A 15,241-nucleotide genomic window follows, 5' to 3' on the forward strand; every position below is an offset into this window, starting at 1 on the left:
CCCAGACACACTGACCAGATGTCTGGAAGCTGTGGCTGGATGGTTACGTGGGAGCCGGTTGAAGTTAAATCCTTCGAAGACAGAGGTCCTCTGGCTGGGACGGGACGATATGGGATTGAGGGGGCAACTCCCATCTCTTGCGGGGGTGCAATTAGTGCCAACACCGTCCGTTAAGAGTTTGGGTGTAATCTTCGATACCTCCCTCTCTATGGTGGCGCAGATTACAGCTATAACAAAGGCGGCATTTTTTCATCTCCGCCAAGCTAAGCAATTGGCCCCTTATCTCTCTCGCCCTGACCTAGCCACTGTGATCCACACGACGGTCACTTCCAGACTGGATTATTGTAACTTGCTCTACGTGGGGCTGCCCTTGAGACTGACCCAGAAACTTCAGCGGGTGCAGAATGCCGCGGCGAGACTCCTTATGGGGTCTTCGCTATGAGATCACATTCATCCGGTACTATACCAGCTGCACTGGCTCCCAGTGGAGTACAGGATCAGGTTTAAGGTGCTGGTTTTAACCTTTAAAGCCCTATACGGCCTAGGACCCTCGTACCTATGGGACCGCCTCTCCTGGTATGCCCCACAGAGGAACCTACGGTCTGCAAATAAAAACATCCTGAAGGTCCCAGGCCACAGAGAGGTTAGGCTGGCCTCAACTAGAGCCAGTACTTTCTCGGCTGCGGCTCCAATCTGGTGGAACACTCTGTCACAAGAGACTAGGGCCCTGCAGGACCTGACATCTTTCCGCAGGGCCTGCAAGACAGAGTTGTTCCACCAGGCCTTTGGTCAGGGCGCAGCCTGACTCCCTCCTCTGGCAACCTGCACAGAATTTTGCTTAACGGTTGCCATTAATTTGATTTTAACTAATTTTTATAATGAAATGTTTTTAGAATGTTGGATTATTTGATTGTTTGATTATTTGATTGTTAGCCGCCCTGAGCCCGGCTTCGGCTGGGGAGGGCGGGATATAAATAAGATTTATTATTATTATTATTAAAGATTGTCTCTCCAACAAATTCAGAATGCTTTAAAAAGCATTAACATATGGGGTTCAACTTCAAATGCACACTGCTTCTCAGCCTAACATACCTCACAGGGTTTTTGTGAGGCTAGAAATGGTAAGGACTAGCACCGTGTACCTAGAGCCTTGAGCTCCTCAGACAAAAGGTGGCATATAAATGTAAGAAAGAAAGCTGGGGATATAATTCCAAGAGCAAGGAAGAGATGGCAAAGACAAAACTGCATGGAAAAGTGGCCTCCTATTCCAATATACCCACTGCCGCTTACTGGCCTGTACCTCGAACGCCATTCCAGGACACCTACCTATATGATGCCCCCGTTCTCCCTTTAGTCCTCACCATTAACCAAAATGAAGCCTAAGTTTGCATAACTCAATTGTGCAAATTCATTCCCTGCCATCTTTGCCTCTTTCTTCCTCTCTTTCCTCTCTTGTCTCCTCCTCTATCACAATTTAACCTGTACAGGGTCTGTTTTTCCGTACTTTTGTTTCCCCCCATTATGTTATTTTTTTAACAAACAAGCAAATAACTAGGTGTCAAGGAAGCAGATGCCTAAAGCTGATCTGACTACACACATGGAGGTTATAGCAGTTATTTTAGGTCTCCTGCTGTGGGTTAAACCACAGAGCCTAGGACTTGCCGATCAGAAGATCAGCGGTTCGAATCCCCGCGATGGGGTGAGCTCCCGTTGCTCGGTCCCTCCTCCTGCCAACCTAGCAGTTCAAAAGTACGTCAAAGTGCAAGTAGATCAATAGGTACCGCTCCAGCGGGAAGGTAAACAGCGTTTCCGTGGGCTGCTCTGGCTCCCTTGGCCAATAAAGCGAGATGAGCGCTGCAACCCCAGAGTCGGCCATGAATGGACCTAACGGTCAGGGGTCACTTTACCTTTACTGTGTTCCTTATTTCCCAAATTTGGAGACAACTAACTGACTAACTAACTCAATGAGTACAACTCCACAATGTTCTGGGTGTTGTTTATTCTGGATTTGCATTTCCCATTTTACTAAAAAAAATTCAAAACATACTACCTTGACAGAATTCTGAAGGACAGTGACAGGGAAGATAGCACATGGCATGGAACTCAAATAGAGTCTGAAGCTTTCATGGATAGAGACATCTGAAAAACAAAACATTTTAGTCACACAACGGTTTAAGGCAAATTACATTTCAGAATAAAGTGAAGCCCTAAACTTTCCCAAATTAAAAACAGTGTTTTAAATGTTATGGGCACTATCTAACAGTTTTCTCACCGATTCCATTTCATTTCAGCAGGTTATGTTAAGCGGGATCTAATTAATTTACAATGTGGGGATAACTTCTTTATAAATTCTGAATAAAAATTTAATGAGGGGAAAAAAATACAATGTGGGGATAACTAATGGTGGCCCACTTAGAAGAATTGTTGTAAGAATAATGAAGATAATGCATGAGAACAGTTTTTAAAATGATAAAGATGATGATTAAAAGTGAATGAGTACCACAAAACCCAAAATAAGGACACTCGTTTTATAAGCTATTAAAAAAACCTACAACCCCCCCCCTTTTTTTGTTAAAGTCCTAAAATGGCTTCATCTCTCTGAGGTATATAGCATGCCTGAAACAAAAAAAAGGGGGGGGGACATACTTGGCTCTGTAAAAGTTTTTATAAGCTCTTCCATAGCTAACATCCATGAAACGGCAAGGTGACAGTTCTGAAGAAACACCCAATTTCCCGATTTCAATGCATCCTTAATCATTCTTTCTGCAATAGGTCCTTGACCTTGCCCTAATGAAATGGACTGCACCCTGAAAGACAGAATATATTTTGTTGGTATTCAAATTACATGCAGTTTGCATATATTATTTAGATAACCTATGCACACTTTTTGAATTGCGTGGGTAGACAACTCAAAAATGCTTACTTCTAAGCAAATGTGTTCGGACTGCATTGCGAAATAGTTCAGACATTTTATGTCTAGTGCTGTATCTATTACTTAGGCCTCCAAATAAAAAGAGCTCCACCTTCAAATATAATGAGCATTCATATATGGATTGATGTCAAATGCAAGTATATTGCTACTCCCCCAGCATTTTAGTTATACCTCTTTTCAAAATCAGTTTTGGTAAATACATTCCTTCCTGGTTGAAAGTTTAAGTTACCAGTAATTTTTGTAAATGATTATTATTATGACATTTCTATGCAAACTGCCTCCTCTACTGATAGGAACAGCTACAAAATTTTACAGTGAAAAATCCCTTGGGCTAGAGATGTGACTTTTCATTGTCAAGTAAACTTCTGTTCAAATATTGCTGGCATATTTAAAAAGAAGAAGAAAAAGAGCATAAATCTATGGTAGATCTCATGTCATTACCATGTGAAAACTGGAAACTCTGATACCTAAAGAAGGCCAAGGCTTCTTTAAAGCAGTGTACATGTTATTTCTAAAATCCCATTAGACCTTGTTGATTCAAGAGAGGAGGACAGACTTTTGTGGCTCCCAGGTATGACAAAAGAATACCACAATGTGTGCTCTTCAGTCACGTCAGGGAAGGAAATTTGCCCCCTGTTGCTCTGTGGGGCAATGAGACCACAACAGTGCAGCTAAAAAGACAGTGTCAGCCTGGTTGTAATAGTGACACATCCCCTCATCTCCCCAACTTTCTAAGTGGGGGAAAACAACTGATGTAGCCAAACCAGTACGTTTCTGAGCACAATTCAAAGTGTTGGTGCTGACCTTTAAAGCCCTAAACGGCCTCGGCTCAGTCTACCCCCATCGTTCTGCTCGGACACTGAGGTCCAGCGCTGAGGGCCTTCTGGCGGTTCCCTCACTGTGAGAAGCAAAGCTAAAGGGAATCAGGCACAGGGCCTTCTTGGTAGTGACACCCGTCCTGTGGAACGCCCTCCCACCAGATGTCAAAGAGAAAAACTACCATATTTTAGAAGACATCTGAAGGCAGCCCTGTTTAGGGAAGCTTTTAATGTTTAATAGACTATGTATTTTAATATTCTGTTGGAAGCCGCCCAGAGTGGCTGGGGAAACCAGCATGTATGCATGTATGTATGTATGTATAAATAAATAAATAAATAAATAAATATTACTATTGCTATTATTACCACAGTTGGATTACTGTAATGCAGTCTATGTGGGGCTACCCTTGATGCAGAAAGTGGTAGCTAGGTTGTTTGTAGAGGCAAATTACTACCAGGATATAACACTCTGCTTTCAGGACTGACATTGCCTGATACGCTGCAACCAGGCTGAGTTTAAGGTGTTGGTACTAGCCTATACAGCTCAGGACCAGGTTACTTGAGAAACTGCCTTATCCTTTACAATGCATATTTTTGTATCTATTAGAACAGAATCATTGATAAAACTTAGAGAGATCATACCCAAATGTTTCATCATATGGAAATCAAATAGTACATATAATAAAAATATATAATCTATACCTTTCTGAATATCCCCGTTCTTTTGCAAACCTCTGGAAAGCCCCCATGGGGTCAGAGCCTGTACTTAAGATGAAGACCAGTGGTGTGGAAGGAGACATATCTTGATAAAGAGTTGCCAGATCAACTGGGGGATTCTCTATGAATTGTTTCCCAAGGTTCTCTATTACAAATTCAGTAAGTGCAGAAACAATCTATAAATGTTAAAACAGCCGTTTTACAAATGCAGGGATTAAAAAAAGAACTGGTTTCATTTGCTTCATTCGTTCATTTTATTTATTACATTTGTATACCACCCTTCGTCTGTAGATCTCAGTGCACAACATAAAAATGCAAGATAAGAACACAAAATACAAAATAAAACAAGAGGGACCACTCCCTACAAACCAATAAACCTTCTCCCCCCCATCTCCTCCCACAAACACATTAAAAATAATATTTTGCATAATACGTTACTATGTTGTATCAGGGCTTCTGTTACATACAAGTGATAGAGAAAATAATAATACCATCATATCATTTTGGTGATTCCACTTTGTTTTGAGTCTATGGCCTAGCTCAGAGGCACCCTGGGGTAACTTGAAAGATGGTCAGGGGTGCCGCAGGCAACACTGGCCTCCATCCCTCTTTCCTTCCCTTCCTCCTCTGATGCGCTCTCACGTCTCTGCCTCCCAAAGGCTTGCACAGCTGTTTGTTGCAGAAGCCTTGGCTACAAGCTCCCCAGGCGAATGGTGCCTCTGGGGCTGGCCAGGGCGTGATGGTTGCCAGGAGCTGCGGCATCCTCTGAGTAAGAAAGCAAGAGGGTGAGGGAGGCCAGGCAAGCAGGCCTGCCTGGAAACAGGTGCTGAAAGGGAGCTTTTCCACCATGCAGGCCCAGCAGCGCCCACTGCTGCCTCCCAAGACTGGCCTCACGTTCACCTTGAGCCGACCTCTGTTGCTGGGGGCATCCTCTTCCCAGGCTCCTATGGGGCAGTGTGAGGAGGCACCTCTCTCTTAAGGGCAGTGGGGAAAGCTCAGAGGCCGGGGCGGTGGTGCCCAGAGGACTCCCAAGGAGAGGAGAGAGGGCTGAGGGAACACTCCACAAGGGAGGATGTTTGAAAAGGGGTGAGGGGCTGCTGGCTCTGCAGGCAAGGGATAACATAACTGGGCTTTTGAGGAGTACAGCGCATTTCCCCACAGGGGAGCCACAAAAAGAATGTAGCTGGTCAAGGGAGCCATGGACTCAAAAAGGTTGAAAACCTCTGGCCTTGCTAAACTGAAAAGGCCTGTGTTTGTATTTACAGTACAGAATTAGTTGTTTTTAGGTACTGCATGTAGCGAACACTGGACCACTGAAAAGAACCAACTATTAGAATCTATGGCAGCGGTAGGCAACCTAAGGCCCATGGGCCACAAGCGGCCCACGGGGGTCGTTTAACCAGCTCCCGAACCAAGTCGCCTGCTCGGCAAGTCCCCGCACACTGTGCTAAACCGGCGCAGTGCAGCATGGGGACTTGCTTCCACAGTGCAGGAAATTGCGTCTGCGCAGACGCCAAAAATTGCGGGCACGCGTGCTCAGATGCACGCGCAATCTGGCCCACAGAAGGATCTCTGCTGGAGTGAACCGGCCCAGGCGAGGTAAACCTTACCGACCCCTGATCTATGTTGACCCTTTATATGCTTCCCACGGGCCTCCCTGGCTGAGGTTGTTGCCAGTGTTGTGTTGGAGGAAACTAGGAATGTGGTCTTGGGTAACTGCAACATCTATGCTCAGGATTTCATGGTGACCATGGGACTCTCCCAGTCTGCCTATCTTAACTGTTAATAGTTAGAAAGGTTGGATAATTATCATCCTAGCTTTTGAGATATGCATGCTGAATTCAGTGGCACAGTTATGACCAATGTAAGTCAAAACCTAATCTTGCCTTACCTTGCCATAGCTCAGTGGTACAGTACAGGCCTTGAGTGCAAAATTTCCCCATCTTTGATTTTTGGCATCGCCAGGTAGGGCTGGGAAATAACTCAGCCTGAAACCCTGGAGAGCTATTGCCCAGCGAATGTTGATAATACTGAGCTAGATGGACCAATAGATTGACTCTGTATAAGGCATCTTCCTATGTCTCTATGTCCTATTCTAGAGTCACAGCCACAATTAGTCACGCACCTAGAGGGAGGCAGGTACAGGCCGTATTTCCCATATGATTGCTCATTGTTGAGAATGAGGCAGCTGAGCTCTTCCCTCTCTTGCAAACTGCATTTCTGACGGGACATTGACTGCATAGCAGCATCACCTCTAAGATAGTGCCTTGAATTGTTAATAGACATGGCTTACCTTCTCTTCCATAAAGCACTTCACCACAATTAATTTCTGAAACATGGTCAGCCTACTGTCCCAGGATTCGTGTGGTTTATCTTCTTTTTTTTTACCGCTTTCAGTTTCAGTTTGAGTTTCAGGTTTATAGTCTTCCCATTGTTCCGGGTTAATACGAATTTCAAGTTGTCCTACAAAAGAGTATTATAATTTCAAGCCACTTTAGTTCACCCTTTCCTAGAAGAAAATCATTATTCAGGTAACACTGGGGAAGCCATAGCTCTATCAGATATGTAACAGTTCTGAAAATACTAGGGGTTAGTTCTTAGCAATTTTCAATTTTCTGAACAAGAGAAGCATATTGAGAATACTGCTGTGAACACTGATAGGATGAAACAGAATGTGTTTGGTTAAACTACAATACAACATCCATTTAAAATTGGCATACCTTATATACAATATTATATAAACCTTACATACAACATTTTTACCAGTTGGCAGATGACTACAACTAAATAATTTGAAATTCTATGGAATTAACTGTACCACTACATACATCAATAGTCCTGGGGTAGCCAATGTGGGGTCTCTATGTTTTGGACCACAACCCCTATTAACCTGTCCCAGTATGGTCAAAGATGATGGGAGCTGTAGTCCACATCTGGAAAGCATTACTACAAAAATAATAATTATTTTTTGTGCTTATTAGTCATTTTCTATTTTCTAAAGTGATTAACAAAATAGTTCAAAAATTAAAACAAAACCTAACCAAACCAGAATGCAAACCTAAACACACTTTCGTAGGCTCAAAGGTCAAAACAAGCACTTCCAATCGAGCCCAGAAACAAATCACACTTCTGTTTGATTTCCTTTGTGTGGAAATAGGTTTTATATATATATATACCGTACTGCAAGTCAACTGGAATATTTTAATATGTCCCACAGCAATGTCATTCACTTAAGATGCTATCTAGTGTGAAAACAACATGTATAACAAATAACTCTTGTCAACCCCGAGCCATCATCAAACAGAAAAAAGTAAATTCAAGTTACACTAACAAAAATCTATTGAAACATAGAAAAACAAATAACTAATATTCAAAAGCAGGCAACATATCATAGAATCATACAACTCTCTCATGTTTAGATGCATGATAGGAAAAGTCCTTTACAATCCCATTTCATATTTATCATGTTACCTAATTTAATAAAAATGTGCATCGTCTGTATGTCCGTTTCAATTCCTGCAAAACATGGCAGTGTTTCATCTAAGTCACAGCACATAAACCACGTATTATCTTCAAGCCATGGAATCTGAGGTTTTTCAGTCCGCTCCTATTATAAATAAGACAGGCTATGTCAAGTAGTGTGGTGACAGGTTGCGTAGAGTGTGCGGTCAGACAATTTATTATTTCAAATATGAGTACAGCAGAAAAAAACCCCTCAAAATGAAGACATAGGTGTTGTTTTTAAGAAAATCTCTTGATCATCATGGAACAAGTGCTATAATCTAAAACATGCCCACTTGAAATTATGAAGAACTTATTTTCAAATAAATATGGTTAGAAATTGTGTATCAAAAGTATGAGTTTTTAAACATTGGCTTTCTAATCTAGGCCATTTTATTAGTGTTAAATAAACATTAACAATAGCATACACTGCCTTGAGCTTCTTGAAGGAAAGCTGGGATACAAATGTAGATAACGATGTCGGTTATAAAAAAATAAAAATAACAAGCTGGTTATTAAAAAATAACAAGCACACACACAAAAAGAAATCGAACCGACATTTGCAGAATTATGTCATATATATGTATGTACATGTATGCTAGGGCTGTGCACAAGATTTGGCTAATTCCCCAAACCAAACTGGGCTGATTTGGGAGAATCTGGGTGTTGGTCACATCAGGGTGAGACAGCCCTGAACGCAAAAAGGACCTTCCTGCAGCCACATCTTCATTAAAGAACATAGGGATGCAGGTGAGTTGATGCCTTTCCCACCAACCTCTCCCTCTTCCTGCCTGGCGTCTCATTCTTTCCGCCTCCTGAAGCGGAAGTACCACACATGACTAACTGCTCCTGCTTACAAGCTGGTAAGCAGAGAGGACCCAATGGTGCCAGTTGTGGCTCCATCACAAGTGGCTATCATGCGTGCAGGGGAACTGCTTGCAAAGGAGCAGCCTCCCTCAGGATGGAACCTGCCTGCCCATGGTCAGCAGAGGGACCCAGCATCTTCTCCTTTCCCCACTTCCACCTGTCTCCAAATTCACGGCAAGGCATGGGTGGCACAGGTGGATCAACCCAATCCACGGGCTACGGGTTGGGGCTACAGGGCAAAACTGGGAGGGCTGTACACAGTCCTATACATTCATGTTTTCAGTCTGTTGCACTCTGGAATAAGCAGCGATATGTAGCCTTCTGTGATGAGTTATCAAAACACTCTGAAGATAAAGTTGCTCGCATGGCTGGGAGTCCCCCGCTTATGCAGTTCCATGACTAGCTGCACCCAGAACATTGACTGGTCTAGTTTTATGGGACCGCATTCGGTGGTTGAAAGTGAGGATACAGACAACACGCTTGGTGAAGTTCAGTCAGCCACCTGTGCACATGACCCTCTCTCTTCAAAGTCAACTACATCTAAAAAGGAGAGGAAGTCTGGTTGGGTCTAGGAGGTTAGAAAGAGTTGTATCAGCATCCTATAGAGATCACTCTTAGGTCACTCAGGGGGAAATCTAGCCTGGACCTGGAAGATGTAAATTATAGGAGCCAACAATCCCTTTATGGGCAAGTGGCTCCAGAATGTGGTCACTGTCCAACCGCAAACATTCTATGATGAAACTGATTGTCTACATCTATTCTAATTAGGCTTCAGGCCTGGTTCTGGAACGGAAACTGTTTTGATTGCCCTCTGGGTTGACTCTGACTGAAAGGAATAGGGGGCATTTGATACTGTTAAATTTTCTTGGCCATCTCTGTGGTTTTTGACATCAGTGGCCATTGTATTCTCCTGGATGGGCTGCCATTTCCGATAGGCTGCCTTTTCAGTGTTGGTTATGGGACACCCTCCCCAAACATGCTTATTGTATTTTTTTCAGTGTCATGTGAGATTTAACCCCTTGTGGCTTTTAAATTTCAAATATTTTAAAGTATTTTTTTAGATCTGCTGTCCTAGAGCTATTTTTGTGTTTTAAGCTTTTTACTTGTAAACTGTCCAGGAATTTTTTTCTGTACAGAAAAGCAACAATAGATAAATAAATTACCAAAGTGCTTTGAAAGCCAATATTGGCTGACAAGAGGGGTCCCTAATTCTCCATGCGCTCCCTTTGTCATTCACATCTCACTCATGTAATGCATTGCACAACACAGCAGCCGTATTCTGAATTGTTGTACCTCTAATCTGACTGGTTGTACAGTAGCCCTTGCACCTATTTACTTTTTGGGTTCTAATGAGAAGTTGAGTCACACAATCATGAAAATGATCCAGAAATTTAAAACTTCATTAAATATATATTAAAAAGTCTTCCTAAATATACCTTATCTAAACCCGCGGCTCCACGGAGGAAGAAGTTCCATTCAAGGTCTGTAAGTTCTTCTTTCTGTCGCATGATCTCAATACACAGCATAAAGCTATAGATTAGTTTGTGCTGTTCAAAAAGGCCTCGGGAAACATTGGTATAAGTTGCATAGAGTGTCTGAGAAAGGAGTATAGCAAGTCGCTCTTCGAGAACATCGTTTTTTTCAGATGTTTCAATAGTGGTGTTAAATAGCTGCAAGGGAAATCCAAGAAATATAATGTTGGGTGTGCTTGTTACTAAAGCTCATAAAAGACTAGACACGAATAATCCTTTGGGAACATCTAAAGTATCTCTTTGAATCTTAGATACTGATTTCAGAGGAATTAAGAGGTCTGCAGTTAGGTGAAGTCTTGCAGCTGCAGCCTTAGAAATATATGGCTGTTTGCTATATGGAGAATGCCTCCTACAATTCTTTGCTCCTGCCTACTGTCACGTGGTGAGGAACCCACCCACACCATTGGTCCCATCATCTCCAGCGGTGGGGCAAGCCGATTGGGCACCTGGGGCGGCGCGCATGCCCTCAACCCAGGGGTGGGGCCAGCCACCCGTGGGGGCAGGACACTCTGTGGGGCCTCCAAGGAGTCTGTCTGCTTCCTCCCACTCAGCCGCCCTACAGCTGAGCGGGAGGCGGTGAGCAGACCATTTGGGGCAGCGAAGAGCATGCGGGTGCCCAAGCCACTGCGTCACTCCCAGGAGAGATGTGTGGCTCAGGCATGCTGCAGGCTGTGTGGTGAGTGCCACCCCGCATTTTGTCACCCCCCTCAGTGGTGACACTCGGGGCAGCCCACTCCCACCGCACCCCCTTCCTCCACCCCTGATCATCCCACAAATTAAACTGCAAATGTGAAACTGCTCAAAAGAGAGGAAAGTCCAACCTGTTTGAAATACTTTAAGGAAAATTGATACATTGGATCAATCTCTGACAAACTTGCAATCACAAAATACATGACCGATCCTCGAGTAGCGACAGGGCGATATTTTTCACGGGCTGCATTGATTTTTTCTTCTGTCGTTTCTGCTTCCACAAGCCTCACTTTGATAGCACCGGATGTAATCTAACAACATAGATTTCAAAGTAGCATGTTGAACACACATAAGAAACGGAGTACCTCAAATATATGAAATAAACTACTCAGAATGGAAAAAAAATTCTCATTTTTGAAAACACATTAATCAATCATCATCATCATCAAAACACTTTCAAGTACTCAAAAGAATTTTGCAAGCATTATCTAGCTGTAGTTCTTACAAAAATGATATAAAGTAGATCAGTATTATCCTATTGCAAATAGGTATTATCCTGCTAAGTCACACTCAAAGCAGACCCACTGGAAGCAATGAATCTACTCTATGACTAACATTGGCTATCACCTAGAATTGGGACTAAGGTTGAGGGAGATTAATTTACCTAACATCAACTAGTGATTTATGGAAGATGGAAGATCCAGACTAGGGACTTCCTGATTCATAACTCAGTCTTTTAGCCACTATGCTACACCATCTTTCATGGTGAATCTTTACAACGACCCATTCCAGAAAAATATAAAGGCCTTCCAAGGATATACAGACAGAAAAACCTAGATCATAAATTATAGAACGTATGTGGTTTTTCACAGATTAGCATTTTTTTATATTTGTTATATTACCGAGATGCACAGATTATGACCCAATCTTGGAAAGAGATTTAGTTTGCAGAATTGTTGTTGTAAGTCTAACTCGTTCATCATTTTTATTTCAAGGCGCCCCTGCAATATTTTCAGTAAGAGCCATGCAATATTTGAAGCAACATCTCTGATACTGAAAATTCTGAAACCCAGATTCCAAGCGGAAATGAGTGAAATAACTAATGGAGGGGCATATTATGTATTTCCGTTCCTCCTACAGCAAAACTGGAAGCTGGTATTTTAAGTGATGGGGGAAATGATGAGCATAAACTTGCGGGTGGAGATGTTGCAACCTTGAAAATAGAAGCATTCTAATTTTGTCATGCTAACCTAACAGATTGATGGAAAGGGGCTTAGTTGGTTATTTGCTTGATTTCAAATAGGAAACTGAGGCTAACTGCATCAAACGGCAAAAGATTGTAGCGTGATATGTGGAAAGTAAAATGTGATATTCTTGGGATTATGATTTAAAAAACAACTCTGCTGTATCTGTCTGTATGTGCTGCAACTATCATAATATCCCTATAGCTGCTAGACACAATATACAGATTTCTGATTAGTGCAGTGCCACTAACATTAGACTAGAGTATCCCATCCTGTATATTTCATTGTTTACATAATGCTCAAGAGCAGAATGTAAACATTTTAAAATAATTTCTCTTGGTGATATTCCACACAATCCTATATATGTTGTTCCTTTTTTAAAATGTCCCCCACCTTCGATTCTTGAAGTGTGTTGATGAGCTCTTCTTTGTCCAGAATATTCCCTTCTGATGTAAAAAGCATTTTTAGAATTTTGTCTTCAATGGCTTTCAGTTGATTCTTATCAGCATTTATTCGGACAATGAGCTGGGTTCTTTGTTCCTCTAGTTCAGGTCTCTCCAGTCGCACGACATCACTAAAACAGAAGTTAAAATATATAAATACTATAAATCCTGGCATCTTGTGAAATGTATAACGTATAAATAATGAAAATAATATAAATATATAATAAAATTGCAAGTACTTGACCATCATTTTTAATGATCTCATGAAATTTTACACAGACTTTTTTCACAAAACCCTGTACAAGTATTAGAAAATTTGTAAGCTCTATTTTTTCCTGTATTATAATAGATGCTATGCATATTACATAATACAATATGGAGGGGCCAACATGATGTAGACCAGGGGTGGCCAACTCTCAAGAGACTGCGATATACTTTCAGAATTAAAAAAACCCCATTTTTCAGGGGTTCAACTCAAAGTTGTTTTTAGGGATTAAAAAAGGGGGGAACGTCTGTCTTTTGGGGGGGTTAAGGGCAAGGGACAAAGGGGTAAATTCACTCACAAAAAGATCGCTATGCATGAAAGCAGCAGCATAGAGAAAACTTTGTCTTCCCTTCCAGAGATCAAACAACAATGGAGGGCGGGGCAAGGGGGCGGAGCAGGAGTCAGTTTTAGTGACCCCAAGGAAAGGGAGCCAGAGATCGACCACAATCTACCAAAACTGCACGGGGATCTACCAGTAGATTGTGATTCACCTGTTGGACATACCTGTTGTACACCAACCTTCCTCAGCCTGGCACCCTCCAGCTCCTATCAGCCTCCCACAGATGCTGGGGAAGGTTAATGTACACCTTTTAATTAGAAAGTGGTGCAGATTGAATTAAAAACAACAACCACAATACCTTAGCAGTTGATCTTCCAGGCCAGATCTGGTAACAGTGAAATTGATAATTGTTACTTTGATACACACCTGTAAGAGAAGCACAGGAGACAGGTGGCTAAAGTACCAAATGTATTGTTTTCATTAAAGCATAAGCTATTATGAGCTATAGGCCATCAAAGGCAGCTGAATTATATAGTCCTCCAAATTAAAAATATTTACAGGTAGATGGAATTATATTTTATATGCCTGGTCTGTATCTCCAATTTAGGGGAATGGGTTTAATACAATTGCAGATAACAGACTTGAAAATGCAACCATGCACTTGTTTTCTGAGCAGTAAGTCCCACTGAATTAAATGGAACTTATTCCCAAGGAACTCTGCACAGAATTGCTACTATAAAAGCTGTATTTTCTACATTGAAAAATGGCTTATTTTTCAGTAAACTGACTGAAAAATAACCCTAATGAAAAATGAAAACATGAAAAAGGCATTTGAAAGAGATATACATACATATATGGAAGACTGGGATTGCAAATGCTTTAAAATACACCTGGATCACATAGAGCAATGGGGTTAAAAACTGCTCATGTTCCTCAACTCGTTGCCAAACCAACCAAGCTAATGTAACTTGATGGGGCTTGACATTCAGGAGTACTGGCAAGGTTCATACTAGTTTCAGCTGCAGTTATTTTGCTCATTACTTCCCAAAAGTCATAGAGCAACCATGAGCTGGAATTGATTCCTTTGTCTCACAATGGAGCTGTGAAACATTTAATAAATACTGCCTTAAAGTGCTACTGATTAAGTTAAACAAGACATCTCAAGTCACAGTCAAATCACATTACAGTGGCATGAGGATGTCGTTAAAAACAATAGTCCCGTGTCAATGTCTCTTCTTTCCTTTTAACAATCCCGCATTGTGATCCAATTACCTTGTGCATTTCTCTGCCCAATCCAAATCGTTGCCTGCCACTGGCAAGGGCAGTGAAATGTACAGGGATGCAAACTTGAATAAAATGTCGGGGGCACCCCAGGTTATCTCCACCCTGCAGAATCAATCCCAAGACATGGCAAGCATGCACCATTTGAATGGCAATAACCAACAACTGGAGCGGGGGGGGGGGGGTCTGGCCCCCTCAAATATCTTATTGTGTGGGGGGCTGAAGGGACCTCAGCCCCTAGGAGTTGGCTCCTATGGAAATGTACATGATGATGTCACGACACAGGTAGGCATTGCTATAAATCGTAGAGGATGAGGAAAACATGAAGTGCCGTTTTCACTATTCCCACCATGTCACTTGTAACATACAGTTACTTTATTGTAGTGTAACTATATGTATGGGACGCGGGTGGCACTGTGGGTTAAACGGGGTGAGCTCCCGTTGCTCGGTCCCTGCTCTTGCCAACCTAGCAGTTCGAAAGCACGTCAAAGTGCAAGTAGATAAATAGGTACTGCTCTAGCGGGAAGGTAAACGGTGTTTCAGTGCACTGCTCTGGCTCGCCAGAAGTGGCTTAGTCATGCTGGCCACATGACCCGGAAATTGTACACCGGCTCCCTCAGCCAATAAAGCGAGATGAGCGCCGCAACCCCAGAGTCGGTCACGACTGGACC

The 15,241-nt window shown here is 42.3% G+C and overlaps 1 protein-coding gene across 2 annotated transcripts in view; it reads right to left on the reverse strand.

The window, feature by feature from the left end:
- The window catches only part of DNAH6 (dynein axonemal heavy chain 6), a 132,101-nt gene that overhangs the window by 31,172 nt on the left and 85,688 nt on the right, over positions 1 to 15,241 (reverse strand). For both annotated transcript variants that reach the window (XM_083481342.1, XM_083481343.1), the window contains 9 exons: positions 13,648 to 13,715; positions 12,695 to 12,875; positions 11,189 to 11,368; positions 10,272 to 10,505; positions 7,939 to 8,074; positions 6,761 to 6,930; positions 4,453 to 4,643; positions 2,647 to 2,807; positions 2,051 to 2,139 (listed from right to left, as the gene is read on the reverse strand). In XM_083481342.1, the coding sequence (XP_083337468.1) occupies positions 2,051 to 2,139; positions 2,647 to 2,807; positions 4,453 to 4,643; positions 6,761 to 6,930; positions 7,939 to 8,074; positions 10,272 to 10,505; positions 11,189 to 11,368; positions 12,695 to 12,875; positions 13,648 to 13,715 (1,410 nt within the window). The remainder of the gene's footprint in view (positions 1 to 2,050; positions 2,140 to 2,646; positions 2,808 to 4,452; positions 4,644 to 6,760; positions 6,931 to 7,938; positions 8,075 to 10,271; positions 10,506 to 11,188; positions 11,369 to 12,694; positions 12,876 to 13,647; positions 13,716 to 15,241) is intronic.

This window comes from Podarcis liolepis (assembly GCF_965112155.1).
Source record: "Podarcis liolepis genome assembly, chromosome: 17".
In the NCBI taxonomy this organism is placed as follows: domain Eukaryota; kingdom Metazoa; phylum Chordata; class Lepidosauria; order Squamata; family Lacertidae; genus Podarcis; species Podarcis liolepis.